The 15,000-nt window shown below is 48.0% G+C and overlaps 1 protein-coding gene across 1 annotated transcript in view; it reads left to right on the top strand.

Annotated features, from left to right (window-relative positions):
- The window catches only part of adam19a (ADAM metallopeptidase domain 19a), a 220,773-nt gene that overhangs the window by 111,489 nt on the left and 94,284 nt on the right, over positions 1-15,000 (top strand). Inside the window, exon 3 of the mRNA XM_090213379.1 lies at positions 2,106-2,182. Coding sequence (XP_090069505.1) covers positions 2,106-2,182 — 77 coding nt within the window. The remainder of the gene's footprint in view (positions 1-2,105; positions 2,183-15,000) is intronic.

The following is a 15,000-nucleotide window of genomic DNA, read 5'->3' as shown; positions in this document are numbered from 1 at the left end:
CGTTTCCACCTCGCACACAGGGTGTTGTGTCTATCAGTAAACCCAGCGCTGCCTACCGCCAACACATGCCTATTTCTCATAGAGCCGGTGCCTGAAAACCCAATAGACCCAATATGAAGAGCCAACGATTATATGGGGCTTACAGTGTCTTTTCACAAAAAAAAAAAATCACGAGTTGGATTAGAAATGTTTTTTTTTTTTAAATGGTTGGTTGGCAGGGTATAGGGAAGCTTACAGTCGGTCGGTAAAAGCATAATGTATTGGTTGGTGCAGTGTCTCTCTCTCTCTCGCTTTCTCTCTTTGCTTTTAGTGATTTTTTTGTGTGGTTTTTAATGTGTGGTATATGCAGTGTGGTGATGTGTATCTGCATTGCATCGTAGGCTATCCATCCTCTTAATTTGATATGACAACTATGTTAATCTTGGACACCCAGAACTAAAATCTAGCGTAATTGCATCAGATGCTCAATTATATCCTGGAAGTGGGGGGAAAATATACTAACACGACTAGGGAAGTCTACATCCCTCTTAACAGTAACTCTCAGCCAGATTCAGTCTCTCAGTCTCTGGGCCAAAATGTCCCCTACCACTTCCATACCCACCAAATATTTTTTTTAAATATGTGAGCACCTGCGAAATCCTGATTTGTCCAAATTGATCATTGCTGAAGAAAAGAACTACATCCCACAGTATGTTGACAGATGTTTTCTACCATTATGAGTTACACGGTAATCTGTCCACCTTTCTATAGTATCACCACATCCTTCTTTCTCATTGAGAAGTAGAATGGTTTTTTTAGAAATAAAGCTGTAGCCATTATTGATTATTTATTACAGTCTGTTAATTAATTACACCTTTGTTACCTCTAAATGATGTCCTGACGGTACAATGTAGGAAAAGTTTTTTTTTAATCACAAATATGAATGGTGTGACATTACCCAAGTTCTGTCCTCTCATCATGGGTAGTGTCACATTACCAGTTCTGTCCTCTCGTCATGGGTAGTGTAACATTACCAGTTCTGTCCTCTCATCATGGGTAGTGTCACATTACCAGTTCTGTCCTCTCATCATGGGTAGTGTAACATTACCAGTTCTGTCCTCTCATCATGGGTAGTGTCACATTACCAGTTCTGTCCTCTCATCATGGGTAGTGTAACATTACCAGCTATGTCCTCTCATCATGGGTAGTGTCACATTACCAGTTCTGTCCTCTCATCATGGGTAGTGTGACATTACCCAAGTTCTGTCCTCTCATCATGGGTAGTGTGACATTACCCAAGTTCTGTCCTCTCATCATGGGTAGTGTCACATTACCAGTTCTGTCCTCTCATCGTGGGTAGTGTGACATTACCAGTTCTGTCCTCTCATCATGGGTAGTGTCACATTACCAGTTCTGTCCTCTCATCATGGGTAGTGTAACATTACCAGCTATGTCCTCTCATCATGGGTAGTGTCACATTACCAGTTCTGTCCTCTCATCATGGGAAGTGTGACATTACCCAAGTTCTGTCCTCTCATCATGGGTAGTGTGACATTACCCAAGTTCTGTCCTCTCATCATGGGTAGTGTCACATTAACAGTTCTGTCCTCTCATCGTGGGTAGTGTGACATTACCCAAGTTCTGTCCTCTCATCATGGGTAGTGTGACATTACCCAAGTTCTGTCCTCTCATCATGGGTAATGTCACATTACCAGTTATGTCCTCTCATCATGGGTAGTGTGACATTACCCAAGTTCTGTCCTCTCATCATGGGTAGTGTGACATTACCCAAGTGCTGTCCTCTCATCATGGGTAGTGTAACATTACCAGTTCTGTCCTCTCATCATGGGTAGTGTAACATTACCAGTTCTGTCCTCTCATCATGGGTAGTGTCACATTACCAGTTCTGTCCTCTCATCATGGGTAGTGTAACATTACCAGTTCTGTCCTCTCATCATGGGTAGTGTAACATTACCAGTTCTGTCCTCTCGTCATGGGTAGTGTAACATTACCAGTTCTGTCCTCTCATCATGGGTAGTGTAACATTACCAGTTCTGTCCTCTCATCATGGGTAGTGTAACATTACCAGTTCTGTCCTCTCATCATGGTTTGTCTTCCATTTACAGGACCAGTATCCAGACAGAGGGGAAATAGTGCTGTCCTCCAACAACCTTGAACTGGTACTACAAGTGGAACGGAATCAGTAAGTGTGTGTGTATGTGTGTGTGTATGTGTGTGTGTGTGTGTGTGTGTGTGTGTGTGTGTGTGTGTGTGTGTGTGTTAGTGTGTGTGTGTGTGTGTGTGGGTGTGTGTGTCCGTATCGTAGAGGCCAGACTTGTACCCTTATCTGTCAGCCACCATCCCTATCTGAAATCTAACACTACCCTACTCTCTCCTTTTCCCCCAGCAATGTGTGAAAATATACAGAGAGAGCGAGAGAGAGAGCGAGAGAGAGAGAGAGAGAGAGAGAGAGAGAGAGAGAGAGAGAGACACAGAGAGACACACAGACAGACAGACAGACAGACAGACAGACAGACAGACAGACAGACAGACAGACAGACAGAGACAGACAGACAGACAGACAGACAGACAGACACAGACAGACAGACAGACAGACAGACAGACGTGTCTCAAGCCATCTAACTGTCTTTCTCTCTTTTTCCTGTCCTTCGCTGTTTCACCCTGTCCTCCTTTCATTCAGGACAATCCATTTATTTTCCTCTGAGGTCTTAGCCCCATTCTACATTACCAGTTCTCAAGGCTTCCTCACGCTCTCGCTGCAGTGTCTGCCTTCTCAACCTCCTCCTAAAATGGGTTATTAAAGATTGAAAGGATATTATGAGAGACATCCAATGTTGTATGAGAAAGTCGAAACTGTTTCTGACGGTTATGGAGCGTAAGTGATTCCCATGGGAAGGATTTGATATGGGATGTGGATTTTCTGGGCGGACACCTTTTTGTCGTGTACTTGAACCGGGGCGGCAGGTAGCCTAGAGGTTAGAGTGTAGGGGCGGCAGGTAGCCTAGTGGTTAGAGTGTAGGGGCGGCAGGTAGCCTAGAGGTTAGAGTGTAGGGGCGGCAGGTAGCCTAGAGGTTAGAGTGTAGGGGCGGCAGGTAGCCTAGAGGTTAGAGTGTAGGGGCAGCAGGTAGCCTAGTGGTTAGAGTGTGGAGGCAGGTAGCCTAGTGGTTAGAGTGTAGGGGCAGCAGGTAGCCTAGTGGTTAAAGTGGAGGGGCGGCAGGTTGCCTAGTGGTTAGAGTGTAGGGGCGGTAGGTAGCCTAGTGGTTAAAGTGGAGGGGCGGCAGGTAGCCTAGAGGTTAGAGCGTTGGGCCAGTAACCGAAAGGTTGGTGGACTGAATCCCTGAGCTGATAAGGTCAAAAATCTGTCCTTCTGCCCCTGAACAAGGCAGTTAACCCACTGTTCCCCGGTAGGCCATCATTGTAAATAAGAATTTGTTCTTAACTGACTTGCCTAGTTAGATAAAAGTTAAATAAAGCTTAAATAAATATATAAAAATGTGGAGATGGGAAAAAATTGCTGATAGATGATAAGCATAGCAATGTTGACGTTGAACACTGGGTGGTTTTAATTTTGTACTTTTGTGTTTGAACACTGCAGTTACTGTTCACCAACATCATAAACAGAGCTACGGTTCTGCTACGAGCTACTGTTCTGAAAATTGAATTCCATATTTGTTGGGATTTTATTTGTGTGCCAACAAATTTTACAACTGAAAACACAAGTTGTAAATGACCTGGAAACTGACCACTGAACCACTAGAACACAGGCTAGAGAGACAGGAAATAGATCCCCTGGAACAATGGAGACCCAAGCTAAGCAGAATGAGCATTCAGCACTATGGGGGTTGTTGGAGACTCGTTCAAGGCCATAGAGGTAAACATCAAGACCGGTTTCTCGCTGGAAACGTGCCATGACTTACAAGGTAAACAATCACTTGTATTGCTCTCCAGCTCTCCCACGAAGGGAAGGATGATATGTTAGGAGAGTTAAGTCTTTGTAGACTAGCTGGCAGACTGTATTTATGTGGAGTAAGAGAGGCAAGTTGAAGCGACTCAATTCAGTGTTGCAGCATGGAAGCTGAAATATGGTTTGAGTTACTTAAAAACAATGTAGTAAACGTAGTAAAGCTGACGCAGAGAGACAGTGAGCCGGCGCCCAATGAGAAGACAAGCCACAGAGAGACGGTGAGCCGGCGCCCAATGAGAAGACAAGCCACAGAGATACGGTGAGCCGGCGCCCAATGAGAAGACAAGCCACAGAGATACGGTGAGCCAGCGCCCAATGAGAAGACAAGCCACAGAGAGACGGTGAGCCGGCGCCTAATGAGAAGACAAGCCACAGAGAGATGGTAAGCCGGCGCCCAATGAGAAGACAAGCCACAGAGAGACGGTGAGCCGGCGCCCAATGAGAAGACAAGCCACAGAGAGACCGTGAGCCGGTGCCCAATGAGAAGACAAGCCACAGAGAGACCGTGAGCCGGCGCCCAATGAGAAGACAAGCCACAGAGAGACCGTGAGCCGGCGCCCAATGAGAAGACAAGCCATAGAGAGACGGTGAGCCGGCTCCCAATGAGAAGACAAACCACAGAGAGACGGTGAGCCAGCGCCCAATGAGAAGACAAGCCACAGAGAGACAGTGAGCCGGCGCCCAATGAGAAGACAAGCCACAGAGAGACGGTGAGCCGGCGCCCAATGAGAAGACAAGCCACAGAGAGACAGTGAGCCGGCGCCCAATGAGAAGACAAGCCACAGAGAGACGGTGAGCCGGCGCCCAATGAGAAGACAAGCCACAGAGAGACAGTGAGCCGGCGCCCAATGAGAAGACAAGCCACAGAGAGATGGGGAGGGTTGTCCATTTGCACAGCTTGAGACTGGGGCACAGAGGCACAAAGTACAACCGACTGTATTTCAGAGACACAGAAAATGTTACTTGGCAGCATCTGGGTTTATTTTAACCCCGTGTGAGCCTCTAGTCCAGAGGTTTTGTCTGGCCCACAGAATGTAATTTAGAGAGAGAGTTCCAGAGAAACAGGAGAGGGCCCGGGGGAACTCAGGCGGCCAACTAGGGGAAACTGGGAAATATTTACTGCCTCTTTTTGTATTAATGGACCGCCCATCCCAGATGGGTCTGGTTGGAAGAGGACCAGCGAGGGGGAGGGTTGATTTTTATGGTGTAATGCTGTTTTGACTCCAACTTCAGATCTTTGACAATAGATACCAGAAGATAGCGAGAGCTGAGAGGGAATGGGACTGTTATGATGCCAGATGATGTAAGACCCTGCAAGACCAACAGACATATACAGTAATTAACATGGCATTCACTCGGATTCCTTTGGTGTTTCTCATGACTAACCCAGGTCAACTAAACTGCTGTTTCTCATGACTAACCCAGGTCAACTAAACTGCTGTTTCTCATGACTAACCCAGCTAAACCTTCATATATTATCTCTAACTCTGAGTTATTTTAGTAGAGAGAGAGAGAGAGAGAGAGAGAGAGAGAGAGAGAGAGAGAGAGAGAGAGAGAGAGAGAGAGACTGAGACTGAGACTGCCCCAGTCCATCTGAAGAGGGATTAGTGAGGTTTGACACTAATGCCCCCCAGCCCACTCAGGGTCAAATATCAGGGAGGTGATGATGCTCCTGCTGGTTAAACAGTCATCCTGGACAAGCCACTAAAAGAGTATCTCACTGCCCGGAATGGCTTTTCTGTGTGTATGTCTGATGTCGTAAGGTCCAAACGTGTGTTTATGTTTGAGTCTCAGAAAGGGAGAGTGCAGTTTTCCTGGCTAAGAGAACAAATTGCAGAAATGTACTGCATTATTAAAACCGTACCAATGGAGTATTCATCAGATATTAAACGTTAATGTGAGCAAAACAATTGGACATATTATTCAGTGAATTTGAATTGGCTCCTCTCGGTACCTCTCTATCTCTGATTGGCTCCTCCCGGGACGTCTCTATCTCTGATTGGCTCCTCTCTGTACCTCTCTATCTAGGATTGGCTCCTCTCTGTACCTCTCTATCTAGGATTGGCTCCTCTCTGTACCTCTCTATCTAGGATTGGCTCCTCTCTGTACCTCTCTATCTAGGATTGGCTCCTCTCTGTACCTCTCTATCTAGGATTGGCTCCTCTCGGTACCTCTCTATCTAGGATTGGCTCCGCTCGGTACCTCTCTATCTAGGATTGGCTCCTCTCGGTACGTTTATATCTCTGATTGGCTCCTCTCTGTACATCTCTATCTCTGATTGGCTCCTCTTGGTCCATCTCTGTCTCTGATTTGCACCCCTCGATACGTCTCTGATTGGCTCCTCTCCGTACGTCTCTGTCTCTGCCTCTGCCTCTGTATATCTCTTTCTTGCAGGCACACACACACACACACACACACACACACACACACACACACACACACACACACACACACACACACACACACAAAGTACACAGCAACAATTACAGAGATGGATCTTTTTAAAGACATGCATTAATTTTACATTTCTGTTGCCGGTTAGATTAAGTGTAAGCTCTCAATTTATGATAATGGAATGCTTTACGCCTTGATTACATTCTCTACTCCCCCCCCCCCTGGGACGATATGTATAGCTCTATGTTAATAATGGAGAACATACATGCAATTCATCATCATGCATAATGATGAGAAGAACCTCGCAAATATGTTGAGAGCAGCAAGAACCATCATCAATACTTGGATTACCTGATTGACCTCAGCATAGAAATACATTTCCTAGAACGAAAAAAATCCCATTCAAGTCAATAGGTGGGTTTTATGGGTGGATTATATTTCTATGTACCTGCCAAGGTGTTAATAAGGACTTAAATCCTCTGAGAGAGTTCTACTTCAAAACAATACGTTTTAGAAACCTTTTCATTATCTGAGAGCCAGATCGATTTCCTCCCGAAATGAGGTTGTTTGAACTGGGCTGTAGCCCCTTGGCTGTAATGGCTGATTTGAATTGATTAAAATCAATAAATGGGCTTTGTTCTGGTAATCTGCTATAATCCACGGAGGATGTCGGCGCCACGGCGTTAAGAAGGACGGGCAGATTGAGCTGGAGCCAAAACCTGGCTACCCAGACTCCTTGCTCTGGCCAAACGTTACGGCACAGCCACGGACTTCAGTTTCTTCTCTGGAATGAGTCTGGGTCTGAGTACTTCACCGACCCTTCACCGAATGCCGAACGGGGCCTTCTGACTGGTCTAGAACCCGATGGGTTGGAACACACGTGGGTAAAAGCGGTGGGCTGATAATGTGATTGGTTAGAGACGATCCAATCGCCGATGACTTTGTACAACACCCCTCGTGCCTCTCGTCACCACAAACGACTTCAATGATGTTCTGTTTCACACTAAAGTATGTAGCGAACGATTTAGGGTGAGTCGTTTGGAGCCACGCCTTTCCATGCGGAGGTAAGCCGAGGCTACCACAGTTTCTTCATAAAGAGAGAGAAAGAGAGAGAGAGAAAGAGAGAGAGAGAAAGAGAGATGGAAAGAGAGAAAGAGAGAGAGGGAGAGAGAGAGAGAGAGAGACAGAGACAGAGACAGAGACAGAGACAGAGACAGAGAGAGACAGAGAGAAGAGAGAGACAGAGAGAAGAGAGAGAAGAGAGAGAGAGAGAGAGAGAGATGGAATATACAACGTCTGATGTCCACTGTCTTTGGAAACGAGACTTCGTCCAATAAATCAGAAATGCAGACATTGTCATCCTACAAGAAACATGGTAAACAGGAGATGTACCAACTGGTTGCCCTCTAGGTTACAGAGAGCTGGTAGTCCCATCCACCACACTACCAGGTGGGTGGTATACAGGAGATGTACCAACTGGTTGCCCTCTAGGTTACAGAGAGCTGGTAGTCCCATCCACCACACTACCAGGTGGGTGGTATACAGGAGATGTACCAACTGGTTACCCTCTAGGTTACAGAGAGCTGGTAGTCCCATCCACCAAACTACCAGGTGTGAAACAGGGAAGAGACTCAGTATGCTAATTTGGTTTAGAGCAGACCTAACCCACTCTATTAAATTAGTCAAAACAGGAACATTTTACATTTGGCAAGAAATTAATAAGGAAATGATCTCAACAGAGAAAAATGTCCTCCTGTGTGCTACCTATATCCCCCCACTAGAATCCCCATACTTTAATGAAGACAGTTTCTCCATCCTAGAGAAGGAGATCACTCATTTCCAGGTCCAGGGACATGTACTTGTCTGTGGCGACCTAAATGCCAGAACTGGCCAAAACTGGACAAGAACCTGACAACCTCAGCACCCAGAGGGACAAACACGTACCTGGAGGTGACAGCATTCCCTCCCACATATGCCCACCTAGACACAACTACGGCAACATAACCAACAAAAATGGGTCACAACTCCTGCAGCGCTGTCACACGCTGGATATGTACACAGTCTTCGAGGTAGGCTTCGAGGGGACTGTAGTAGGTACACATATAGTTAATCTCTTGGCAGTAGTAGTGTTGCCTACTTTATCACTGACCTCAACTCAGAGTCTCTCACAGCGTTCACAGTCAGCCCACTGACACCCTTATCAGATCACAGCAAAATTACAGTCTACATTAACAGAGCAATCATGAGGCATCAAAGCCAAAGGAGCTGAATAATATTAAGAAATGCTATAGATTTGTATTTATTTTTTATTTAACCTTAATTTAACTAGGCCGAGGAACAGTGGGTTAACTGCCTTGTTCAGGGGCAGAACGGCAGATTTTTTTACCTTGTCAGCTCGGGGATTCAATCGAGCAACATTTCGGTTACTGGCCCAGCGCTCTAACCACTAGGCTACCTGCCGCCCCTACACTCTAACCACTAGGCTACCTGCCGCCCCTACACTCTAACCACTAGGCTACCTGCCGCCCCTACACTCTAACCACTAGGCTACCTGCCGCCCCTACACTCTAACCACTAGGCTACCTGCCACCCCTACACTCTAACCACTAGGCTACCTGCCACCCCTACACTCTAACCACTAGGCTACCTGCCACCCCTACACTCTAACCACTAGGCTACCTGCCGCCCCTACACTCTAACCACTAGGCTACCTGCCGCCCCTACACTCTAACCACTAGGCTACCCGCCGCCCCTACACTCTAACCACTAGGCTACCCGCCGCCCCTACACTCTAACCACTAGGCTACCTGCCGCCCCTACACTCTAACCACTAGGCTACCTGCCGCCCCTACACTCTAACCACTAGGCTACCTGCCGCCCCTACACACTAACCACTAGGCTACCTGCCGCCCCTACACTCTAACCACTAGGCTACCTGCCGCCCCTACACTCTAAACACTAGGCTACCTGCCGCCCCTACACTCTAACCACTAGGCTACCTGCCACCCCAACACTCTAACCACTAGGCTACCTGCCGCCCCTGCCGCCCCTACACTCTAACCACTAGGCTACCTGCCGCCCCTACACTCTAACCACTAGGCTACCTGCCGCCCCTACACTCTAACCACTAGGCAACCTGCCCCCCCCTACACTCTAACCACTAGGCTACCTGCCGCCCCTACACTCTAACCACTAGGCTACCTGCCGCCCCTACACTCTAACCACTGGGCTACCTGCCGCCCCTACACTCTAACCACTGGGCTACCTGCCGCCCCTACACTCTACCCACTGGGCTACCTGCCGCCCCTACACTCTAACCACTAGGCTACCTGCCGCCCCTACACTCTAACCACTAGGTTACCTGCCGCCCCTGCACTCTAACCACTAGGCTACCTGCCGCCCCTGCACTCTAACCACTAGGCTACCTGCCGCCCCTGCACTCTAACCACTAGGCTACCTGCCGCCCCTACACTCTAACCAGTAGGCTACCTGCCGCCCCTACACTCTAACCAGTAGGCTACCTGCCGCCCCTACACTCTAACCACTAGGCTACCTGCCGCCCCTACACTCTAACCACTAGGCTACCTACCGCCCCTACACTCTAACCACTAGGCTGTTGATGGTGTCCTAAATTATATTATAAAATATACAGTTCACAAATTCCAATTGGCTATACTAAACTCTTTAACATAATCCTCAGCTCTGACATCTTCCCCAATATTTGAAACCGAGGACTGATCAGCCCCAATCCACAAAAGACGAGTAAAATGTGATCCCAATAACTACCATGGGATATGTGTCAACAGCAACCTTGGGGAATTCCTCTGCATTATCATTAACAGCAGACTCGTACATTTCCTCAGTGAAAACAATGTACTGAGGAAATGTCGAATTGGCTTTTTACCAAATTACCGTACAACAGACCACATATTCACCCTGCACACCCTAATTGACAAACAAACAGACCATTAGGGTCTACCATATAAATTGATGAAAAGGCATGTTGGGGGAAAAGCATATGACGTTATAAAATCCATGTACACAAACAAGTGTGCGGTTAAATTTGGCAAAAAACACACGTCTTTCCACAGGGCTGTGGGGTGAGACAGGGATGCAGCTTGAGCCCCACCCTCTTCAACATATACAGTACCACTCAAAATTTTGGACACGCCTACTCATTCCAGGGTTTGTCTTTATTTTTTTTACTATTTTCTAAATTGTAGAATATTAGTGAAGACATAAAAATAATGAAGAAACACATTTGGATTGATGTAGTAACCCAAAAAGTGTTAAACAAATCAAAATATATTTTATATTTGAGATTCTTCAAAGTAGCTACCCTTTGCCTTGATGGCAGCATTGAATACTCTTGGCATTCTCTTAACCAGCTTCATGAGGTAGTCACCTGGAATGCATTTCAATTAACAGTTGTGCCTTATTATAACTTGTGGAATTTCTTTATGCGTTTGAGCCAATCAGTTGTGTTGTGACAAGGTAGGGGTGGTATAAGTCTGGGAAAACTCCAGGGCTAGATAGCATACCAGTGGGGATATACCAAACTTTTTTTATATACTCAGAGGACCGTTATTTGTATGTTTTAACCACTCCTTTATAAATGGTAGATTATCGGACACGCAACAAGAAGGTCTGATATCATTATTACTGAAACAGGATCCAAGTGGTAAATATAAAGATCCAATCCATTTAAACAATTGGAGACCTCTTACACTTCAGTGTTGTGATGTAAAAATTCTAGCTACGTGCTTAGCGCATTGAATTTAAAACGTTATTGTCTGATATAATTCATCCTTTACAATATAAGACAAGTACTGGAAACGATAGAACAAATATGAAATATCTGGGAAATCAGGCCTGGTTTTCATAGCTGACTTTAAAAAGGCCTTTGATAAAGTACGACTGGAGTTTATATATAAATGCCTATAATATTTCAATTTTGGAGAATCTCTTATACAACGGGTATTGTAACCCCAGTTGTAAAATAGTAAATAATGGCTACATGTCTAAAAGTTTGAAACTGTCAAGAGGAGTAAAACAAGGTTGTCCACCATCGGCATAAATGTTAGCTGTTAAAATTACAGTGTGCCATCACAGCAGCAAGATTTGTGACCTGTTGCCACAAGAAAGGGGCAACCGGTGAAGAACAAACACCATTGTAAATACAACCCATGTTTATGTTTATTTATTTACCCTTTTTTACTTCAACACATCGTTACGCCACCAGTATATAGACATAATATGACATTTGAAATGTCTCTTTTCCTTTGGAACTTTTGTGTGTAATGTTTACTGTTAATTGTTTATTGTTTATTTCACATTTGTTTATTATCTATTTCACTTGCTTTGGCAATGTTAACACGTGTGTCCCATGCCAATAAAGCCCCTTGAATTGAATTGATATACATTTGTGAGTGTAAGTGTAATTTACTAATGTTTCCCTTGTTTATTTCCCTTTTGTTTATTGTCTATTGTATTTGCTTTTGCAATGTAAACACATGTTTCCCATGCCAATCGAGACCTTTGAATTGAATTGAATTGAGAGAGGGGGAGAGAGGGCGAGGGAGAGAGAGAGGGAGAGAGAGAGGGAGAGAGGGAGAGAGAGAGAGGGTGAGGGAGAGAGAGAGGGAGAGAGAGAGGGAGGGAGAGAGGGAGAGAGAGAGAGAGGGAGATGGAGAGAGGGAGAGAGAGAGGTAGAGAGAGAGAGGGAGAACACCAAACAGATGGTCGTGTTTGAGTGACGTGAGTCTGGCCCTGTAGACTTGTAGCTATGAAATATTTGGTTTGTGTAAAGGAAGGCATGTTTAAACGGGGGAGAATCCCAGACTCCTTCGGAAATGACTGCTCTGTGTTCCACATTTCCTGTCCCTCTCTCTCACACACACACACACACACACACACACACACACACACACACACACACACACACACACACCTGCGTCTCTCCGATGACAGATCCCTGTCCTTTTCCCAAAGGCTCTTCCTGAGAACACAGCAGCCTGGTCTGTCTGTCAAAGCTCATTCTTGCTATTTTAACGACCAGAGACTGAGGCCAGAGCCTGAGACCAGAGCCTGGGGCCAGAGACTAGAACCCAGAGACTAGAGAATGTGGCCAGAGGCCAGAGACTGAGTCCAGAGGCCAGAGACTGAGACCAGAGACTGAGTCCAGAGACTGGGGACAGATACTAGAACCCAGAGACTAGAGAATGTGGCCAGAGACTAGAGAATGTGGCCAGAGACTAGAGAATGCGGCCAGAGACCAGAGAATGCGGCCAGAGACCAGAGAATGTGGCCAGAGACCAGAGAATGTGGCCAGAGACTAGAGAATGTGGCCAGAGACTAGAGAATGTGGCCAGAGACCAGAGAATGCGGCCAGAGACTAGAGAATGCGGCCAGAGACTAGAACCCAGAGACTGAGTCCAGAGACTAGAACCCAGAGACCAGAGACTGAGTCCAGAGACTAGAACCCAGAGACCAGAGACTGAGTCCAGAGACTAGAACCCAGAGACCAGAGACTGGAACCCAGAGACTAGAGAATGTGGCCAGAGGCCAGAGACTGGAACCCAGAGACTAGAGAATGTGGCCAGAGACTGGGGACAGAGACTGAGGCCAGAGATTGAGGCCAGAGACTAGAGAATGCGGCCAGCGACTGGGGACAGAGACTGAGGACAGAGACTGAGGCCAGAGATTGAGGCCAAAGACTAGAGAATGCGACTGGGGACAGAGAATGAGGCCAGAGACTGGGGACAGAGTCTAGAGACTGAGGCCAGAGACTGAGGCCAGAGACTCAGGCCAGAGTCCAGAGACTGAGGCCAGAGACTGGGGACAGAGACTAGAGACTGAGGCCAGAGACTGAGGCCAGAGACTGAGGCCAGAGTCCAGAGACTGAGGCCAGAGACTGATGCCAGAGACTGAGGCCAGAGACTGAGGCCAGAGACTAGAGACTGAGGCCAGAGTCTAGAGTCTGAGGCCAGAGACTAGAGACTGAGGCCAGAGACTGAGGCCAGAGTCTAGAGACTGAGGCCAGAGACTGAGGCCAGAGACTGATGCCAGAGACTGAGGCCAGAGTCTAGAGTCTGAGGCCAGAGACTAGAGACTGAGGCCAGAGACTGAGGCCAGAGTCTAGAGACTGAGGCCAGAGACTGAGGCCAGAGACTGATGCCAGAGAATGAGGCCAGAGACTAGAGACTGAGGCCAGAGACTGAGGCCAGAGTCTAGAGACTGAGGCCAGAGACTCAGGCCAGAGACTAGAGACTGAGGCCAGAGTCTAGAGTCTGAGGCCAGAGACTGAGGCCAGAGACTGAGGCCAGAGACTGAGGCCAGAGACTCAGGCCAGAGTCCAGAGACTAGAGACTGAGGCCAGAGACTGAGGCCAGAGACTGAGGCCAGAGACTGAGGCCAGAGACTAGAGACTGAGGCCAGAGTCCAGAGACTGAGGCCAGAGTCTAGAGACTGAGGCCAGAGACTGAGGCCAGAGACTGAGGCCAGAGACTGAGGCCAGAGACTAGAGACTGAGGCCAGAGTCCAGAGTCTGAGGCCAGAGTCCAGAGTCTGAGGCCAGAGACTGAGGCCAGAGACTAGAGACTGAGGCCAGAGACTGAGGCCAGAGACTGAGGCCAGAGACTGAGGCCAGAGACTGAGGCCAGAGTCCAGAGTCTGAGGCCAGAGACTGAGGCCAGAGTCTAGAGACTGAGGCCAGAGACTGAGGCCAGAGACTGAGGCCAGAGACTGAGGCCAGAGACTAGAGACTGAGGCCAGAGTCCAGAGTCTGAGGCCAGAGTCCAGAGTCTGAGGCCAGAGACTGAGGCCAGAGACTGAGGCCAGAGACTGAGGCCAGAGACTAGAGACTGAGGCCAGAGTCCAGAGTCTGAGGCCAGAGTCCAGAGTCTGAGGCCAGAGACTGAGGCCAGAGACTGAGGCCAGAGTCCAGAGTCTGAGGCCAGAGACTGAGGCCAGAGTCTAGAGACTGAGGCCAGAGTCCAGAGTCTGAGGCCAGAGTCCAGAGTCTGAGGCCAGAGACTGAGGCCAGAGACTGAGGCCAGAGTCTAGAGACTGAGGCCAGAGACTGAGGCCAGAGACTGAGGCCAGAGACTGAGGCCAGAGACTGAGGCCAGAGACTAGAGACTGAGGCCAGAGTCCAGAGTCTGAGGCCAGAGTCCAGAGTCTGAGGCCAGAGACTGAGGCCAGAGACTGAGGCCAGAGTCCAGAGTCTGAGGCCAGAGACTGAGGCCAGAGTCTAGAGACTGAGGCCAGAGACTGAGGCCAGAGACTGAGGCCAGAGACTGAGGCCAGAGACTAGAGACTGAGGCCAGAGTCCAGAGTCTGAGGCCAGAGTCCAGAGTCTGAGGCCAGAGACTGAGACCAGAGACTGAGGCCAGAGACTGAGGCCAGAGACTAGAGACTGAGGCCAGAGTCCAGAGTCTGAGGCCAGAGTCCAGAGTCTGAGGCCAGAGACTGAGGCCAGAGACTGAGGCCAGAGTCCAGAGTCTGAGGCCAGAGACTGAGGCCAGAGTCTAGAGACTGAGGCCAGAGACTGAGGCCAGAGACTGAGGCCAGAGACTGAGGCCAGAGACTGAGGCCAGAGACTGAGGCCAGAGACTGAGGCCAGAGCCATGATGGATCACAGC

This window comes from Oncorhynchus mykiss, chromosome 21 (assembly GCF_057628025.1).
Source record: "Oncorhynchus mykiss isolate SJ-2025 chromosome 21, ASM5762802v1, whole genome shotgun sequence".
In the NCBI taxonomy this organism is placed as follows: domain Eukaryota; kingdom Metazoa; phylum Chordata; class Actinopteri; order Salmoniformes; family Salmonidae; genus Oncorhynchus; species Oncorhynchus mykiss.
Note: the sequence above shows the minus strand (reverse complement) of the source record. Positions and strands in the feature narration are given on the sequence as shown.